The following is a 21,652-nucleotide window of genomic DNA, read 5'->3' on the forward strand; positions in this document are numbered from 1 at the left end:
GAACAAGATTCTTAAGTGTGGCAATGTACTTGGATAATTGATGTGAACAGCAAATATGACTTTTTAATCTAATCTACAGAATTCCGTGGTACATGATATGCTACTGTTGCTCAAATGTGTCCTGTATGAGAAAACAAGTTGTTCGAATGTTACTTTCCAAATGGACACAATTTCTAACTCATAGAGAAAGCATCTCAGATTATCCATGCCCGCTTTTTCTGCTCATGATGCCAAGTCCTCCACCTTTCTCCTAACAGGCTTCCCAGGTCTGAAATAGGAATATCCCTGGCTCTCCATCCTCTTTCCCTGTATCTATGCTGTGACTTACCTGGGAAACTGCCTGGTGCTGCATGTGATCTGGACCGAGCCGAGCCTGCACCAGCCCATGTTCTACTTCCTGGCCATGCTGGCCCTCACTGACCTGTGCATGGGGCTGTCCACAGTGCACACAGTGCTGGGGGTCCTGTGGGGGCTCAGCCAGGAAGCCAGCCTGGATGCCTGCATTGCACAGACTTAATTTGTCCACGGTCTCTCCTGCACAGAGTCTGGAGTCCTTCTTGCCATGGCTTTTGATCGCTTTACTGCAATCTGCAATCCTCTGAGATACACATCCATATTATCCAATGCCAGGATCATCAAAATTGGGCTGGGGGTTTTAGTTAGGAATTTTATATTCATCATTGCTCCCATAATCCGCCTAAAGTTTTTCCACTACTGCCGTCCACATGTCCTCTCTTACTCTTTCTGCCTTTACCAAGACCTGCTGAGACTAGCATGTTCTGATATCCGCTTCAACAGTTTCTATGCTTTGGCTCTGGTGATTTGTACCAGAGTGATTTGGCTCTGGTGATTTGTACCTTTTGTTTGATTCCATGTTAATTCTTGTATCCTACATTCTGATCATGCATTCTGTCTTGGTTATTGCATCCCAAGAGGAGTGGCTCAAGTCCTTGCAGACCTGTGTTTCCCACATCTGTGCTGTCCTGGTTTTCTACATTCCAATCATCGGTCTGACTATGGTGCTTCGGGAAACAGCTCTCTCCTGTGGTCCATGTTCTCATGGGCAACATCTATATCATCTTCCCACCCCTAATGAATCCCATCATCTACAGTGTCAAGACCCATCAGATCCGTGGCAGGATTCAGAGGTGCTTCTCCAAGAAGAAGGATTGAAACACTTTAGATCAAAAAGATGTAAATGGTTTAGATGCAGAAAACTTTGGGCAGGGAGACAGAGAGACTACAACTATTTACATAAGTTAAATATAAGGCAATTGAACACTAAGACTTTATATGACATGCCATTCATTCAAAGTTTGTAGGTATCAAGAATGGTGATGAAACCATGTGTCTCAACTCAAGTATAATGTTGAAAATTGTGAGAGTAGAATCATTCATCACATGTCCCTATCATTTCTGTCCAGCAAAAGATAATATTATTAACAATTATCCAGAAAAATTATCTTGCAAGAAACATGTACAAGAAATTTATCCAAATACAGTTTATATCAATGGAGGCATAATTTTATCACTACTTGGTACGGTTGCCTTGATCAACATAGAATTTACAGTTGGTCTCTAAACTTAAATGTTTTCAGACTGGTTAATAGTTCACCTATGAGCCATTCCAAATCATCATCACCCTCCCTTTTTCACTAATTCATCAACAGATAACTTTGTTTCTTGTTTCTCAGAGGAAATTTTACCACTGTCTTTTATATATCTATAAATGGCTACAGATTGCATTCTACTTTTCTCCCTTTTGATATTTGTAATTTCCACTCCAAGATGAGGATTGGACCTCCCATTAATCTCAGTTTTCAGGTTCATTATCTTTAACACGCATTAAATATTTTAAAGTATTGGTATAAAGATAAAATTAGATTATAAATGGAATTTATTATTGCATTTACTCAAGAAAATTTTATTTTGTATCTACCAGCATCAGCACCATAGTAGGCACTGGGACATGAAGATGAAATTAGATAAGGCTATTCCTAGATCTCATTTGCTGCCAAGAAGATATCTATGTTAGGGAGTTGTATTCCCCTAGTCAAACATTCACATATGTTTTTAAGGCATGTGTTTCCCGACCTAGACCATCCTTTAAAAATCCTTCTCTCAGTGAATACCACACCAAGTCAATGAAACCAGTAAAAGAGAGTCACATCAAGTCATTGATTACTTATTAAGTGCCATATACATGGCAACAATTAAGTGACACTATGTGATAAATATTAAATTATTGAAAATCCAGGACAATCTCCAAAACTATAGGTACGTTTTTTTAAAATATGGTTTGAACTATGCAGACTACCATAGATTGCAAAAAAGAACACTGAGACCAAAAGGAAACCTCAGTTAAGGCATCCTGGCAAAAATGTCAAATTTTTTCTCAGAGGAATTCTATAGAAAGAATTCCTATTAGAACCTAATTCTAGAGAAAGAATATTATTACTGATATAGGAATCAGGGACTGGGGCGCTAGGTAGAGATTATATCACAATGAGTGTAAAAAGAAAAAAGTAACAGAAATGGATACATCTCTTGAAGAGAATAAGGCCTTAAGAGAAAAATATAATTTAAAAAGTGTAATTGGGAAAATTCTAACTTTGGGCACTATACAGATCCTTGATCAATTTAGAGATTAAAGGACAGTGCAGTATTCATGGTGAAAACTTTACACAATTTTGTGTTAGGACAGATGACCCTGACTCCATGTAAAAATCTAGTCCAAACCCAGAAGACATTAGTGTAATGAAACTGCCAATTTTTGCCCTTATAGAGTTTGACATTGTATTAGTCAACCACAGAATGCAAACACATCAGGCTCATATCAAAGAATATGATGGGAATACATTCTAATCAGTAGATAGTGTAAAGAATGAGGGGGAAGGTCCAATTCCACATCTCTAAATATTCGAAGTGCTGGTATTTACCACCAGTTTGCTGTATCATTGGGCCATAGTAAAAAATCTCCATCTAGTTGTCTTTTTTTTTTTTTTTGGTGTCCATACTTTTTATTAAACTTAATTAAGATCTGAACACATCTTTTTACTTCCATACATTTTACAAATGAGCATTTTTTTTGTCTTTTTTTTTTTTATTTATGAAATTTATTGGGGTAATATTGGTTAGTAAAATGATATAGGTTTCAAGTGTACACTTCTATAATACATCATCTATATATTGCACTGTGTTCACCACCCAAACACAATTCTCTTTCCATTCACCATATATTTGCCTAGCTGTCTTCATCAGCCTGCACCTGACCTTTACAGAAAAACCCATTTTAAGATGAAAGTTAATAAACACTAGTACAACTTTCTATAGAGGAATCCAAGTATAATTATTTTGGAAATTAGTTCCAGAGAAACACAAAAATAACCACAAAACCATGAGCATATATTTTTCAAAACATATAGTCTTACTTGCATAACTTATTGTTTTCCTTTTGAGCTGTAGTTATAAAACTTTCTATTTAAAATTTTATTTTACTTATCTGTAAGATCTTCACACAAAACAAGAATGAATGTTAACTGCTAATCATTCCACATTTGTCTTTCATCCAAATTTCTCTTCTGAAGTTTAATTTTGTTTAGAACTCTATTATATATGCCCTTGCAGTAGCCTGTGTGAAATATTTTTGGGGGAAAGAAGAAATTCTGACTACATTTTGATGTATAAATTAATCATCTCAATCTCGACTTTATGTTAATTCATGCCATTTAATAAACAGTTTTGTGACAATGAGGCGGTAACATACATGATAGTAGATAAATGAGAGATCTATTTTTATATACATAAGAATTATAATACATTAGACTGAATTTCTTATGTAGTGGCAAAAATGCCACTTAATGTTTTTAAACAGTGGGTAAAATATTAACATTTAATTTTGCTTTTAAGAAATGTCTGTCATTTAGAGCTTATTGAGTTTCAAAACTATTTTCATAATTTTTGCCTTTTATGTCATGTGGGGACTGGATATGATTAGCTCTGTGTGTTTCAACTAAGTCTCTATCCAAAACAAGTGAAAGTATTTCAGTAAGAGTCATAGTCTTACTGTATTGAATGCAAAACAAGAATTCCATGTTTTAGTACACAACAAACTTGAGAAATCACAGACTCTCACTAAGAATGTTTTTCTGTGTTTTGTTGGTGGTGTTGCTTTTGGAAATAAAATAAGGTAATAGAAAATCAAGAAGCAAACTTAGAGTGAAAAATCTTGTACACTTGATTTCGAATCTGTTTGGTTTTCACCTCATACACAATAGGATTGAGTAAAGGTGGAACAAGCAGGTAAAGGTTAGACAGCAGAATATGAAACAAATATGAATATAAAGTGGAATATAGAAGTTAGTTTACAGAATTCTAGCACACATTTCATTATGAGTGATAAGTTGTAAGGGTGATTAAGTGGAAGTTAGCAATAATATTAATAGCACATAAGAAAATTATGCCTCCAATTGTTAAGCATTTATTCACTGAATGTATGAAAACTGGTTGGTTATTCAATTTTTTTCTAGATAAATTGAAGGTTTTTCCCCCCACCTACAATTATATACAATAAAATTCTGCTTATGGGAATCCTGAACATATTGGGGTATTCTGGCTATATGCCTGGCTCTCTGAAATAGAGAAAGTTCACCAAGGTGTTTAATATATGTGTCCTGTGTTCAGGTTAGATTTGTGCAGAGGTGGCATTTATTTACTCTTAATTAGTGGTTAGTAAAACTATTGAGACTGGGCAATATTGCAGGGCAGGGGGAAATATATAGAATGATAAGAATGAGGAAGAGTAATATAGTTGTCAACGGAAGTTATGGCATCGACATAAAGGGAGGGTATTTTGAGACATGAGGAAAAACAGGATAGAGTGTGATTATAGAAACAAAATATGTATTTAAAAGAGAAAGTTATGTTAAGCACTTTACAAATATCAACTTAGAAGAGTCTTTTAAAAAGTTCACTGTGTTTGGATAGAATTCTGTTTTGAATTTTTTGTCCAGAAAAATAAACTTCAAGGACATGAGGATGCAAAGGCTTATAGCAATAGTTTGAAACTCTTTTAAATTGATTAGAAAAAATACAGCAGGTCATAGTTAATTAATCTATGCTTATATTTCTGGCTTCCTCGTTTGGTTGAGGGACACTAATCTAGTCCACGTTGTCAGAGCCAATTCTACTAAAACCTTGGATAAACAAACTTCCCATTACTCATGGCTATGACCTCTTTGGACCTTATTTCCCTTACCTCTAAAGGATTTAAACTTCTTGATCATGAAACCCTTAGTCTGTCCTGACATAACTTTCCACAACTTTGTGAGCTGATCACGAATGCTTCACACAGACACACACAGACACACACACACACACACACAGAGAGAGACAGACAGAGAGAGACAGACAGAGACAGAGAGCGACAGAGAGAGACAGAGAAAGAGACAGAGAGACAGAGAGAACTTGAATACAAAAAGCCTTCCATTGAGTGTGAAGGAAATCTTCAGGAAAGGTTCTCCAACTTCATTTTAGAAAGCTGGAGTGGATGACGTGAACAGCTTTGAAATTAAATAAAAAATCCATCAGAGAACTCTAAAACTAGAAATATTCTTTTAACAGTATTTGGTTTCTGAAAGAAAAAATGTGGTAAAATAAAAAGAATTTTGCAGAGTTTTGATCAGTCAAAACTAGTTTCTATGCAGATGTCTTCTCTTTTTGTATGACATTAGGTACAATTACATTACTAAAATCTGTAACAACATTTCTATCTTTTATGGAAACAATATTTCTTAGAATTGTTAAAATTCTAGTATATGAAAGCACAGCAAATATGGGATCAAACGAATGATAGCAAATATGTGTACTGAATTCAAAATCTTTAATTTTCCAGGCACTTCTTAATGTTTTCATGTTATCCTTTGAAACACTGAATTTCTACAAAAGTCAACTACCAACCAAGTAAATTGTAAGTTTTAATGAATATAAGGGATTATTTTAAAATATGCATGTAACATTTATGGATTTTATTGTACCTAGAAACAAAACTAAATTCACATTTTTTTTTTCACATACGGCCAGTGAAACTTATTCTTGAAATAAATTCATATTTCCAAGTACGACTTTTCTTTCATAATACACACCAAAATAAACTGTTCAAATTTTTTTGTCTCCACTTTTTCATAATGTTACAAGAAATTACAGATACTATGAAGCAGAGTGGAGAATCCTCCCAGAGTTTATTAACTGTTTTCCAAATCTTGTGTAGAAATATATTTGTAATAGTCAACTGCAAGGTCTCAAACAAATGAATGTTATGTTCTATTCAAAGTTTTATTAAATATTCCTTTTAGTTTAATGCTTCCCATTTATTTTTATGTGCTTCAATAGTGTGTATGCTCCTTAACTGAATTTTCCATGCCTCTCTCAGAATGTCACAGAGATATGATGCTGAACATTTGGGACAATGGAACTGCAGGCCATGATTTGGGTTGATCGTTGTATTTAGGCAGATTTTTGTGTAAATGCAAAATACAAGGTAACTTTTTAATAATATTTAGGTAAGATGATATTTAAAGATGAATGAGTAAAAATAAGAACACCAAAGGACAATTAATTTTATCCAAAATTTTCAAAATGATGTCATTTTAAAGTCCCTCGAAATGCTTATGACAACCCAGTTAATGTAGTAGGTGCAGTTTTCAGGGCTGGCAAGATTTTTCCTGTAGGAGTTATGATATTGACAAAGATGCTGTGGATTTGGAGAACTAGAGTTGTTAAGACCTTCCAGCACATTTGGTGGTGTACAGCATCAACAGAACACACTGGCTGTGAAGCCGGGGCTTTTCAGTGAGGCCCCCATCATTTTTCCTACAATATTGAAAACTCAAAGATGATTCATATGATGTCTCTATCCTCAAAGTGGTTTCCATTGACTTTGACAACGACATAGACACAAACAAAGTACATGATATTAAGGGCCTAAACCTAATAATTGTAACTCCTGTGATAAACTCAAAATCACCAGAACGACATTTGAAAACATTTCCAAGCCTTTCTACCTTATGATGATTAGAATTTGCTTGGTAGAGTGATGATGAATGCATTGTTTAGGCTCATTGCTATCAAGGAATCACTACTCAAAGTACCTCTCAGAAGACAAGGAACTAGGGAATATACACCCACATCCACACCCACACAATACGTATCCGTACCTACAGATATTATACACATTATATCTGTATTTATTTCTCTATCAACATATATACTGGAAATCTCAATTGTTCACTGATACTTTTAATTCAAATCCCTAAATACAAGTTTCATTCTAATTTTCTCCTTTTTTTGATATGTGTAATTTCTATCCCCAAGGTGAGGAACAGGCCTCCAATTAATCTCAGTTTTCAGGTTCATCGTTTCTAACAAGTATCAAATACTTTATAGAGTTGGTATAAGAATAAAATTAGATTAACTAATGGACTTTTATTATTCCATTTATGGAACAAAATCTTGTTCTGTATATACCATTATCAATGCTACACTAGGTACAGGAGATATGAAGATAAATTAGACAAGGCTCTTTTTCTGGATCCCTGTTTTTAGCTGCCAACTGCATATCTACACTAGGGAATTCTATGTCTTTTATTAAATATTTCCATAAGTGTAGAGATTTTGTGTGTGCGTGTGTTTATTTCTTCACCTGAACCATCCTTCAGAAAAATTCATTATGTCATAGAATACCACACTAAGTCATTGAGACCAGTAAAAATGCAAAATTTCAAGTCATAGAGTATTTACTGTCATACATATACCAAAATCTTACAAGACGTTGAGTAATAAAAAAAGAAATTGCTAAGCATACACCATAAATCCTTAATTCTAAAGTTGTATTTTAATTTAATATAATTTGTAAGCTGTACAGACAACTTTGAGCCCAAATTGAAGCCTCAGTTAAAGCATTCTAGAAGAGATACCAAGAAAAATCTGAGCTTAGTCTTGAAAAATTTTGATTTATTATGTAAAGATGGAAGACATTGCCAGTAAATGAAACAGTGAAAGTAAGAGTGAGGAAAAAAACAGCAGTAGAAACACTGCCACAAGACAATAAAGTCTTAAAATCAGAATGAGCAGAGAGCTTCAAGATAAAAATTACAACTAAATATATAGCAAATATGTCCAGTAAAAGAAAATTCTGGCTTTTGGCATTATGGAGGTCATTGGCTACACTTGGAATTAGAGGACAGTGCAATATTAATGGTGAAAACCTCAAAAAAATGTGTATAGGACAAATAACTAGGGCTCTACATGCAAAATCTATTACAAAACCTGGGCACATTAATATAATGGAAGTGCTACTTTTTGCCCTTAGAGAGTCTGACATTATACTTCATCAACTACATAGAATAGGCAAATGTCAAACTTATATGCAAAAGCATGATGTGGACATATACTAATCAGGAGGTAGCATATAGACTGAGGGACAGGATGGAAATCCACACCTTTAATTATCCTAGGTGTTATCGTCTGCCATCAGTTGACTGAATTTAAGCCAATGTCACTAATCGCACGGCATAGTTGTCTGTATCAGTCTTCACGTGCCCGTTATATTTAAACCTTCTATTTAAGGTTTCTACAAGAACCATTTATCTTAAATCCACAAACATATTTACAATAATACTCATTGAAAATAAAGGTCTAATAAACTCATTGCCCATTTCCAATATATACCCACATGTGTGACAATTATTTTAGATACTAGTTCCAGGGAAACACAAAAATAGCAACAAAACCAGGAGCAAATTAAAATATATATATATGTTTTCCTTTACAGGACCATGTGTTTCCTCTTGAACTATAGTTATAGAACTTGCTTTTATTTGAAAAAAATATTTTACTTATATGTCAGATCTTAGCACAAAACAAGTATGTTAAAATGTATCGTTTCACATTTACTTCATCCTTTGTCTTTAATTCAAATTCCAATTTGTACTTCAATTATATGACAACTCTATTATGTGTCTTTTTAGTATGTTATGTAAATACTTTGTGGAAAAGAACTAATTATAAATACATTTCAATAGGTAAATTATAAATCCACTTAATATTCAACTGATAATCAAACAGTAAAGACTTTAAAGCCTTAATGATAATGATTAGAATGAGTGAGATCATAAACAATAATACTGATAATTTCTTTCATATACATCCAATTCTAACATTTTACACTATTTCTTATGTTGTGGCATCAATATCTCTTGATATTTTTAAACACAAGCTAAAATATTAACATTTAGTTGTGTCTTTTTAAAAAAAACCTTTATTAAGGTATAATTCACATATTATTTAATTAACTCATTTAAAGTGTTTAATTTAGTGGTATTTAGTATGTTCACAGGTACATGTGGCCATCACCACAGTTGATTTTCGAACATTTCATCACTTCAAAAAGAAATCCTGTTCCCTTTTAGTTATCATTACTCCCTATGACAAATTCTCCAGCCATAAGCAACAACTAATCTACTTTCTGTCTCTAGATTTCTTTTCTTTTTAAAAAAATTAGTTTCAGGTGTACAAAACAACGTAATAGTTAGACATTTGCACCCCTCACAAAGTGATAACCTCCCTCCCACAATCCACTAACCCTCTGACGTTGTATGTAGCTGTTACAATTCCATTGACTCTATTCCCTATGCTGCATATAGTCACAGGATGTGGAGTACAGCATAGGGAATAGCTGCTCTTTTAAGAAATATTCTTACTAAAAGTTGATTTAACTACAAATAAATATTCATAATTTTTATGTCATTTATCAGCTAAATATATGTTCCAAATAATGATGGATTCATAATGAGGGAAAGTATTTAAGTAGGAATTAGAGCCTTACTGGTTGAATGGAAACTTACAACTCTATACTTCAGCACACAGTGAACTTGAGAAAGCTCAGACATTCACTAACAACAAAGGTTTCTCCAAGTGACATTTTGTCATTTGATATAAAATAAGATAATAAAAAATCAAGAAGGATCCATAGAGTGGAAAATCTTGGACATTCGATCCCGAATCTGTTTGGTCTTCACCCCATACACAATAGGATTGAGTAAAGGTGGGACAAGCAGATAAATGTCGGACAGCAGAATATGAATATAAGGTGGAATATGGAACCCAAACCTGTGTATAAAGAAGGAGAAGAAACCTAGGAGATAAAACTCAAGGAAGACACAAATGTGGGCAATGCAGGTGTTGAAGGCTTTGAGCCTGGCTTCCTTTTGAGGCAGACTGAAGACAGTTATAAATATTCGGATATAGGAGAGTGTGATGAAGATTATGTCAAAGCCAAGTATACTAAAAGCCACAAACAGACCATAGATTTTGTTGATTCGAATATCTTCTGCTGCCAACTTCACGATGGCCATGTGCTCACAGTATGAATGGGAAACCACAGTGGTCCGGTAATGTTTCAGCCTGCATTTGATGAGGATGAGACAAGGAGCTATAAAGAGTGTTGTTCTCAGTGTCACTCCAACTCCAATCTTAGTGATTACTTCATGGGTTAAAATGGTTGCATGTCTCAGAGGATCACAGATTGCCACATAACGGTCCAGGGCCATGGCCAACAGAATACCTGACTCAATACCCTGAAAAGCATGGATGAGCCACATCTGAAAAAGACAGGCATCAAAATATATTTCTGGTAAATGGAACCAGAATATTCCCAGCATTTTTGGTAGGATGCTGGTACTGAGAACCATGTCTGTCACTCCGAGCATTGCTAGGAGGAGATACATAGGTTCATGGAGGCTTGACTCAGATTTGATAATGACCACAAGCAGGGAATTTCCAAGCATAGCAATGATGTACATGGCACAGAAAGGAATGCCAATCCAGAACTGAACAGACTCCAAGCCAGGGATCCCAATCAGTGTCAATACCGAGGGCATGAAGACTGTGCCATTGAGCTGGAACATGATGGCTTAGAACTCCTTGGTTTAGTGCTTCTGATTCAAGCTGCAGTTTGTATTGAATGTCTCCCTTCTGTTTTCTGTCCTTACCTGGATTCGTAGAATCAGAGGTTGAATGTGGTTTCAATGACATTTCATCAGACATACTCATTTATTATGGGAAAATTAAATATGTCCAATAATTGAGATACAGGCTCCCTGAATAATTTATTTTGGATTTTGGTTCTACTCGTATTTTCTGTCTTTGTCCCTGTCTCTGTGTCTCTCACTCTGTCATACACACACACACACACACACACACACACACACACACACAGACACACACAGACACACAGACAAATACAAACAACTACTTACATACTCTTAGACATATAAGCACTCGCTATAGAGAGAAGGAACATTCTAGTGAATGTGAGGTCTCACGGTTTTTGTATAATTGGTTAAAAACTATGTCATTAAATGTAGTTTGGTCTTCTAATTTAACATGATATGGGGACCTAACTGATTGCTACATATTTCTTCTTGTTTTCTTACCAAAGTACATTTAATTCAGCCTGTGAGTCTGGCAGATGCGTAATCATCATCATCATCATCATCGTCATCATCATCAAAGAAACACTCTTGTCGGAACTATTCTAGATCTTGGACAAAGAAGTTGTCCAAGTGAGGTCTTTGGCCTAAGGAGGCAATGACCCATCTGTGGCAATGCCATACAACAAGCACTCTGCTAAAAGTAGGCATATGGGACATATAAATGAGGTTGTAATAAGGTATTTAGAATTGGCCCCAATGCCAATGTTAGAACCTAAAGAGGTTTTCTGAGAAATATGAATAACATTAGATGTTTTAGAGATAAAAATTGAAATAAAATTTACCATGACAAAAAACAAATAAGACAAACTTATGTTTGACTAAAGTGTGATAGATGAATTTCACATGTGAAAATTATTTCTGCAAAATTTTAACTGGAAAAATTTTTACCCAATAGAGTAGTAGCCAAAAATTAAAAGTTGCTATGGTTATTTCTCCAGGAAGTTTTTCTATTATCACAATCAGATCAATTAATAATATCCCTTTTTTCATATGTATACAAAAAACTGATATTAGGCCGGCCCGGTGGATTAGGCAGTTGGCGCTCCATGCTTCTAATGCCGAAGGCTGCCGGTTTGATTCCCACATGGGCCAGTGGGCTCTCAACCACAAGGTTGCTGGTTTGACTCCCGCAAGGGATGGTGGGCTGCGCTCCTTGCAACTAACAACAGCAGCTAGACCTGGAGCTGAGCTGCGTCCTCCAAAACTAAGATTGAAAGGACAACAACTTGACTTGGAAAAAATCCTGCAAGTACACACTGTTCCCCAATAAAGTCCTGTTCCCCTTGCCCAATAAAATCTTTAAAAACAAAAACCTGATATTAATCAATATTATTTTAGTAAAATAAATCAGAATATATCAAAACTGGGAACATAAAACTTTAAGTATACTATGCAATATTGAATAAGTAGTTATATTTGTTCAGTGGGATTCAGTTTATGATATGATTTCTGATAAAAAATAACAAGTTTTAATATATGTCTTTATAAGCACCTTTGGATACTACCATACAGCTCAGTTTCCTGTATGCTGCCATTCACTCTGCTATAGAAGTGGTAGTATATGTTCTAAATGATATATTTGCTGGAAATTACTATATTTAAGCATTAGTACAACTCCTTAGTAATTTCTTTGCTTTTTCACATGTTGAAATGAGGCACATCATTAATATAGAATTAAGTTTAACATCCTTTTATTGTGTATCTTCCATGAATGAGGCTTTGTGCCAGGGTCTGAATAAAAAAAGCAATAAAGCTACAGAATTTACTTGTATCAGAAAATGAGGGTATACTTTCTTGATTATTTTGCAGTTCAATTTTCACATCAGAATATTTGGTCCTATGATTAAACTATACTATGCATCTAGATCTTATGTTTCTAACCTACTAGTTATTTTATTCTATAATCAAAAAAACCCATTTATTAATATCTGCAATACGTATTCTTGGTCATTTCTCTAAGTCGATGTAATTCTACTCCAGAAAGCAACATAAAGGAAAGATGTAGATATGTGAACCACTTGACAAAAATTATGCCTTCATTTATTGAATTTCAACTAAAATACAAAGCTAAGTCTGAGTATGTACTCCTTTGAAAGGACGTGAAATGTACATATATGCAAAAGTTAGATGGTATCTTTGAAGATTATTTGGTGTTAAAGAACCAATTCGTTGAAAACCCCACTTCTCTGCTGCCCTTCGCATGTGTTTAGGTGATTACCGGGTAACCCAGCGTGGAGATAAATATGTAATCACTGGTTAGTACTCCTTCTATCAGTTTAGCTCTCATGTATTTTCTGGATCTACATGGATGAAAACCACTTGTTGACTCTCTGGATGGATCTTATTATTCTATTCCTGACCTTTGCTATTCCTCTCACTAATGCTTACCTCTCTAATCCTGAATATTTAATTACCATCTTAAATCACACACACACACACACACACACACACACACACACACACATACATCATTTGGAAAATTTGTTCAATCAGGCCCATTTCAATTATCAGTAATATGTATTGATTTTTTTTCTCTTTGATGTGAGAAGAAAATTTTTTGATTTCAAGGGAATCATCCTCTCACCTGACCATCTTTAACTTTTCACACTTGCTGATCACTTTCTTTGTTATTCTCTATTAGCTGTGGCAAAGCCAGTGTTGGTCTGTGACCACATCATGCAAGAGTAATGCCACCTAAAGGAAGCTTTGCTCTGAGGATGACTTAATACCATAGAGATTTATATTGATTTATACTCTGGTGAGGATTTATTTTATCCTAGTGTCCTAGAATCTTATACTTGGAAAAAACTCAAAAAAGCAATAATTCTTATATTATTCCTTATGGAACATTTAGTTTTGACCACTTGACTTCCTTATGTGCTATTAATTCCACCAAGAGGTGAAAATCTGTGGAATCAGTTCGCATTTTATAAAATATCATAGAGAGAGAGATTTATTAAAAGACTGTTTCTCCAAATACTTCCTAGAAATCTGTAATTCCACCCAGTTTGGTGTTTTCTTTTCACTCAAGTGGGGTAACAGCTGATTCTCTTCCTTCAACAGGGTGGTGCAAAATTATTTTCAGGCATCATGGAAATCCTGTTGTAAATAAGCCCAAAATGCAGTCTACTACATTACTCTCTTAATCCCTTAGGGCTGTAAATTCAACATGTCATTTGTTTTCTAAATCACCACTCATCTTTGCTGATGAAGGAATACACCAATATCTCTGGCCATTTGTCTCTGCCTCATTAATTCTCATTTTCAACCTCCCATACCCTCACAAAAGTTCTTAATGTGAGCCTCATATTCTTAGTTTACTATTGTTGCCATTACTGTGTCTTCCTGATTTACATTCTTTTTTTAACTTTTTATTCATTATAGCACATTAACTACTCCTTGGCCACCTGAAACAATATCCTTGCTCCTTTAATTAGCTACTGCCACGTGCCTAACGATTTTACATTTTAATCTATATATTCAGCTTCTCCGACAGAGGAGCTCAATGATACTAGAGAAAAATCACAATTCTTGAAGAGTTGCCACTAAAATTTATGCAGCTCTGAATTCCCTGGCTAGGTATTTCTATTCATAAATTTTACCTCTTTATTCAAACTCTCTGTAATAACTCTTCTCTATCTGCCATAAATGTTTGTTATAATTTTACAAACTCTAAATTCCTTCTCTCTGCCATTCCCTACTCCATTATGAAAGGAATCTCTTTACTTCTAACTAATTTCCCTGATTATGTTGTTATATCTAAATATCATCCATTTACCCCTACTCTGGAAATCAGCTTTTTTTGTTTCTTTATTAGATTTCTCTCAAAACCCTGTATTTTCATCGTGTATTTATTTACCATATGTTTAACAACAAACATTTCTGTTTTAAACACATTTTGTTATTACAGGTGCTAGGGTCTCCTCTTGCTAATATTTTCTATCTAATTTTAACTCCTGCTGTGGTCACTATGACCTGCTGTATTTTTTCTAATCAATTTAAGAGAGTTTCAAACTATTGCGATAAGCCTTTGCATCCACGTGTCCTTAAAGTTTATTTTTCTGGACAAAAAATTCAAAACAGAATTCTATCCAAACACAGTGAACTTTTTAAAAGACTCTTCTAAGTTGATATTTGTAAAGTGCTTAACATAACTTTCTCTTTTAAATACATATTTTGTTTCTATAATCACACTCTATCCTGTTTTTCCTCATGTCTCAAAATACCCTCTCTTTATGTTGATGCCATAACTTTCGTTGACAACTATATTACTCTTCTTCATTCTCATCATTCTATATATTTCCCCCTGCCCTGCAATATTGCCCAGTCTCAATAGTTTTACTAACCACTAATTAAGAGTAAATAAATACCACCTCTGCACAAATCTAACATGAACACAGGACACGTATATTAAACACCTTGGTGAACTTTCTCTATTTCAGGGAGCCAGGCATATAGCCAGAATACCCCAATAGGTTCAGGACTCCCATAAGCAGAATTTTATTGTATATAATTGTAGGTGGGGGAAAAAACCCTCAATTTATCTAGAAAAAAATTGGATAACCACCAGTTTTCATACATTCAGTTAATAAATGCTTAACAATTGGAGGCATAATTTTCTTATGTGCTATTAATATTATTGCTAACTTCCACTTAATCACCCTTACAACTTATCACTCATAATGAAATGTATGCTAGAATTCTGTAATCTAACTTCGAATTCTACAACTATTTTCTTGTACTTCTCTGTGCTTCTAATGTTTCCTTTAGGTTTCCTCCTGACCTGCCCTGCCTTTCCCATCTGACAAATACTTGTTTATTATTAAATTCTCAACTCAAACATTACCTCCTCTATGAAGAATCTCCTAATGCTGTAAACAAAATTCAAAAAATTTCCTTTTGGTCTGCAACATATTTAATAAATGTGACTATTTATTAAATATACCATAGTAGGAATTAGTGTTTTATTTTATCCCGATTTGTTTAATATAAAAAATGCACAAAACTTAATGCAGTTGAAATCCACTTGTTCTGTTTTCAGGTGTACATCTACTCAGAGAACTAGGAAAAATGAAGAATCAATCTTAAGATAAATGCTAAGAATCTTAGTATCTTAACAAATAACTTCCTGTTTTTATTTCAGTATTATCTTCAAATACTCATGTAAGTCAAGATACATATCTAGTTTAATTAAAGATCTGAAGAAATTTACCATGGATGAGATGGGAAAAGAATAGTGAAAATGCTAACTAATGTAAGAGGAACGTAGGACTACTTGTTTATACTCTCATGTCTTCGGTAAAATCCTCACAACTACATTATTATGCTCCACTTAGAATTTCACAAGAGTGACTACTTATGAATAATTATAGGGTGCAATATTTCACAGTCTTCTTAGATCTTTTCTAACATTTCTCTGTGTAGATCTCAGAAACACCAAGAAAAACACATACATACTTACAAGCTCAGTTCTCCAATCTTTTTATGTGCCTGCACTTATGTGCTAATATAGACAAACATGCAGCAGAAAAGAAATTGTTTCAAATGAGGCAAATACAGGACAAATATAATATTAGCAGTTGGGCAAGACTATGATGCAATTCTCCGAGGAATGGAGTTAATAACAAACATGTCAACAGATGTCATGATATTCAATGAAATATGTTTCCAGCTTTCAGTGACTTCTAAAATGAATGCATGAATATTGGAAAGAAGAGGCAAGCGCCAATTCCAGTACTGCACTCCCAGTATACTCAGAGGCTCATGATTTAATTTCATGAAAGAAAGAAGTGGAAATAGAGTGCCCTTCTTAACAAGAGCTAATCTAAACACTCTTGAGGTACCTATCTAGACCCCATGAATTTTTTCACTTAGGTCAATTTGTTGTAGAAACCATTTTGGTGGTGGTCAATTTTGACCAATCAATGATAGGTAACTCCCAATATACAGAATCAACTACCTAGTCTTTCATATTCGCTGGCCATAGAGGCATTTTAAATTTGTTACAGAAAGAAATACCAATTTACACAAAATGAACTACACTGATTCATAATCCTGACACTGTGTCAAATACATGTTTTAAAAATTATTCCACCTATAATATTCTGAAACACTGAGTGGTTAATATAGCCTTTGCTTTTATATAGGAAAAGGGTTGCTGACCTAGGGAGGGTACTTTATGGATTCTGAAGGAAGGAAAAAGTTCCCCATAAATGATTATAGTTATTATTATTGTTGTTATTATCATTGCAAAATCAATCACAAAATGAATTTGAGGACTCTGAAACTATCATAATTCTCTCTAAAGATAGTCTGGATAAATATGTAATTAATCTATGCTTATATTTCTGGTTTCCTCGTTTGGTTGAGGGACACTAATCTAGTCCATGTTGTCAGAGCCAATTCTAGTAAAACCTTGGATAAACAAACTTCCCATTACTCATGGCTATGACCTCTTTGGACCTTATTTCCCTTACCTGGAAAGGATTTAGACTTCTTGATCATGAAACCCTTAGTCTGTCCTGACATAACTTTCCACAACTTTGTGAGCTGATCACGAATGCTTCACACACACACACACACACACACACACACAGAGAGAGAGAGAGAGAGAGAGAGAGAGAGACAGACAGACAGACAGACAGACAGAGAGCGACAGAGAGAGAAAAGGAAAGAGACAGAGACAGAGACAGAGAGAACTTGAATACAAAAAGCCTTCCATTGAGTGTGAAGGAAATCTTCAGGAAAGGTTCTTCAACTTCATTTTAGAAAGCTGGAGTGGATGATGTGAACAGCTTTGAAATTAAATAAAAAATCCGTCAGAGAACTCTAAAACTAGAAATATTCTTTTAACAGTATTTGGTTTCTGAAAGATAAAATGTGGTAAAATAAAAAGAATTTTGCAGAGTTTTGATCAGTCAAAACTAGTTTCTATGCAGATGTCTTCTCTTTTTGTATGACATTAGGTACAATTACATTACTAAAATCTGTAACAACATTTCTATCTTCTTTGGAAACAATGTTTCTTAGAATTGTTAAAATTCTAGTATATGAAAGCACAGCAAATATGGGATCAAACAAATGATAGCAAATATGTGTACTGAATTAAAAATCTTTAATTTTCCAGGCACGTCTTAATGTTTTCATGTTATCCTTTGAAACACTGAATTTCTACAAAAGTCAACTACCAACCAAGTAAATTGTAAGTTTTTAGAAAGTTTTAATGAATATAAGGGATTATTTTAAAACATGCATGCAACATTTATGGATTTTATTGTACCTAGAAACAAAACTTAATTCACATTTTTTTGTGTTTTTTTTTTACATACGGCCAGTGAAACTTATTCTTGAAATATATTCATATTTCCAAGTACGACTTTTCTTTCATAATACACACCAAAATAAGCTGTTCAAATTTTTTTGTCTCCACTTCTTCATAATGTTATAAGAAATTACAGACACTATGAAGCAGAGTGGAGAATCCTCCCAGAGTTTATTAACTGTTTTCCAAATCTTGTGTAGAAATATATTTGTAATAGTCAACTGCAAAGTCTCAAACAAATGAATGTTATGTTCTATTCAAAGTTTTATTAAATATTCCTTTTAGTTTAATGCATCCCGTTTATTTTTATGTGCTTCAATAGTGTGTATGCTCCTTAACTGAATTTTCCATGCCTCTCTCAGAATGTCACAGAGATATGATGCTGAACATTTGGGACAATGGAACTGCAGGCCATGATTTGGGTTGATCGTTGTATTTAGGCAGATTTTTGTGTAAATGCAAAATACAAGGTAACTTTTTAATAATATTTAGGTAAGATGATATTTAAAGATGAATGAGTAGAAATAAGAACACCAAAGGACAATTAATTTTATCCAAAATTTTCAAAATGATGTCATTTTAAAGTCCCTCGAAATGCTTATGACAACCCAGTTAAGGTAGTAGGTGCAGTTTTCAGGGCTGGCAAGATTTTTCCTGTAGGAGTTATGATATTGACAAAGATGCTGTGGATTTGGAGAACTAGAGTTGTTAAGACCTTGCAGCACATTTGGTGGTGTACAGCATCAACAGAACACACTGGCTGTGAAGCCGGGGCTTTTCAGTGAGGCCCCCATCATTTTTCCTACAACATTGAAAACTCAAAGATGATTCATATGATGTCTCTATCCTCAAAGTGGTTTCCATTGACTTTGACAACGACATAGACACAAACAAAGTACATGATATTAAGGGCCTAAACCTAATAATTGTAACTCCTGTGATAAACTCAAAATCACCAGAACGACATTTGAAAACATTTCCAAGACTTTCTACCTTATGATGATTGGAATTTGCTTGGTAGAGTGATGATGAATGCATTGTTTAGGCTCATTGCTATCAAGGAATCACTACTCAAAGTACCTCTCAGAAGACAAGGAACTAGGGAATATACACCCACATCCACACCCACACAATACGTATCCGTACCTACAGATATTATACACATTATATCTGTATTTATTTCTCTATCAACATATATACTGGAAATCTCAATTGCTCACTGATACTTTTAATTCAAATCCCTAAATACAAGTTTCATTCTAATTTTCTCCTTTTTTTGATATGTGTAATTTCTATCCCCAAGGTGAGGAACAGGCCTCCAATTAATCTCAGTTTTCAGGTTCATCGTTTCTAACAAGTATCAAATACTTTATAGAGTTGGTATAAGAATAAAATTAGATTAACTAATGGACTTTTATTATTCCATTTATGGAACAAAATCTTGTTCTGTATATACCACTATCAATGATACACTAGGTACAGGAGATATGAAGATAAATTAGACAAGGCTCTTTTTCTGGATCCCTGTTTTTAGCTGCCAACTGCATATCTACACTAGGGAATTCTATGTCTTTTATTAAATATTTCCATAAGTGTAGAGATTTTGTGTGTGCGTGTGTTTATTTCTTCACCTGAACCATCCTTCAGAAAAATTCATTATGTCATAGAATACCACACTAAGTCATTGAGACCAGTAAAAATGCAAAATTTCAAGTCATAGAGTATTTACTGTCATACATATACCAAAATCTTACAAGACGTTGAGTAATAAAAAAAGAAATTGCTAAGCATACACCATAAATCCTTAATTCTATAGTTGTATTTTAATTTAATATAATTTGTAAGCTGTACAGACAACTTTGAGCCCAAATTGAAGCCTCAGTTAAAGCATTCTAGAAGAGATACCAAGAAAAATCTGAGCTTAGTCTTGAAAAATTTTGATTTATTATGTAAAGATGGAAGACATTGCCAGTAAATGAAACAGTGAAAGTAAGAGTGAGGAAAAAAACAGCAGTAGAAACACTGCCACAAGACAATAAAGTCTTAAAATCAGAATGAGCAGAGAGCTTCAAGATAAAAATTACAACTAAATATATAGCAAATATGTCCAGTAAAAGAAAATTCTGGCTTTTGGCATTATGGAGGTCATTGGCTACACTTGGACTTAGAGGACAGTGCAATATTAATGGTGAAAACCTCAAAAAAATGTGTATAGGACAAATAACGAGGGCTCTACATGCAAAATCTATTACAAAACCTGGGCACATTAATATAATGGAAGTGCTACTTTTTGCCCTTAGAGAGTCTGACATTATATTTCATCAACTACATAGAATAGGCAAATGTCAAACTTATATGCAAAAGCATGATGTGGACATATACTAATCAGGAGGTAGCATATAGACTGAGGGACAGGATGGAAATCCACACCTTTAATTATCCTAGGTGTTATCGTCTGCCATCAGTTGACTGAATTTAAGCCAATGTCACTAATCGCACGGCATAGTTGTCTGTATCAGTCTTCACGTGCCCGTTATATTTAAACCTTCTATTTAAGGTTTCTACAAGAACCATTTATCTTAAATCCACAAACATATTTACAATAATACTCATTGAAAATAAAGGTCTAATAAACTCATTGCCCATTTCCAATATATACCCACATGTGTGACAATTATTTTAGATACTAGTTCCAGGGAAACACAAAAATAGCAACAAAACCAGGAGCAAATTAAAATATATATATATGTTTTCCTTTACAGGACCATGTGTTTCCTCTTGAACTATAGTTATAGAACTTGCTTTTATTTGAAAAAAATATTTTACTTATATGTCAGATCTTAGCACAAAACAAGTATGTTAAAATGTATCGTTTCACATTTACTTCATCCTTTGTCTTTAATTCAAATTCCAATTTGTACTTCAATTATATGACAACTCTATTATGTGTCTTTTTAGTATGTTATGTAAATACTTTGTGGAAAAGAACTAATTATAAATACATTTCAATAGGTAAATTATAAATCCACTTAATATTCAACTGATAATCAAACAGTAAAGACTTTAAAGCCTTAATGATAATGATTAGAATGAGTGAGATCATAAACAATAATACTGATAATTTCTTTCATATACATCCAATTCTAACATTTTACACTATTTCTTATGTTGTGGCATCAATATCACTTGATATTTTTAAACACAAGCTAAAATATTAACATTTAGTTGTGTTTTTTTTTAAAAAAACCTTTATTAAGGTATAATTCACATATTATTTAAT

The 21,652-nt window shown here is 33.8% G+C and overlaps 1 protein-coding gene and 1 pseudogene across 1 annotated transcript; one reads left to right on the top strand and one right to left on the bottom strand.

Moving 5' to 3' along the window:
• The first annotated feature begins 385 nt into the window (after positions 1–385).
• LOC117029718 (olfactory receptor 51V1-like) lies at positions 386–1,173 on the top strand (annotated as a pseudogene).
• An 8,840-nt stretch (positions 1,174–10,013) lies between these two features.
• On the bottom strand, positions 10,014–10,964 carry LOC117031003 (olfactory receptor 52A5-like). The gene has a single exon (XM_033121276.1). The coding sequence runs from the start codon at positions 10,962–10,964 to the stop codon at positions 10,014–10,016; it is 951 nt and encodes a 316-aa protein (XP_032977167.1).
• Between the last annotated feature and the right edge of the window lie 10,688 nt (positions 10,965–21,652).

Source organism: Rhinolophus ferrumequinum, chromosome 11 (assembly GCF_004115265.2).
Source record: "Rhinolophus ferrumequinum isolate MPI-CBG mRhiFer1 chromosome 11, mRhiFer1_v1.p, whole genome shotgun sequence".
In the NCBI taxonomy this organism is placed as follows: domain Eukaryota; kingdom Metazoa; phylum Chordata; class Mammalia; order Chiroptera; family Rhinolophidae; genus Rhinolophus; species Rhinolophus ferrumequinum.

What these genes read in the sequence shown, in the direction of transcription:
- LOC117031003 (XM_033121276.1), bottom strand. Translation starts at nt 10,964, where the DNA reads ATGTTCCAGCTCAATGGCACAGTCTTCATGCCCTCGGTATTGACACTG.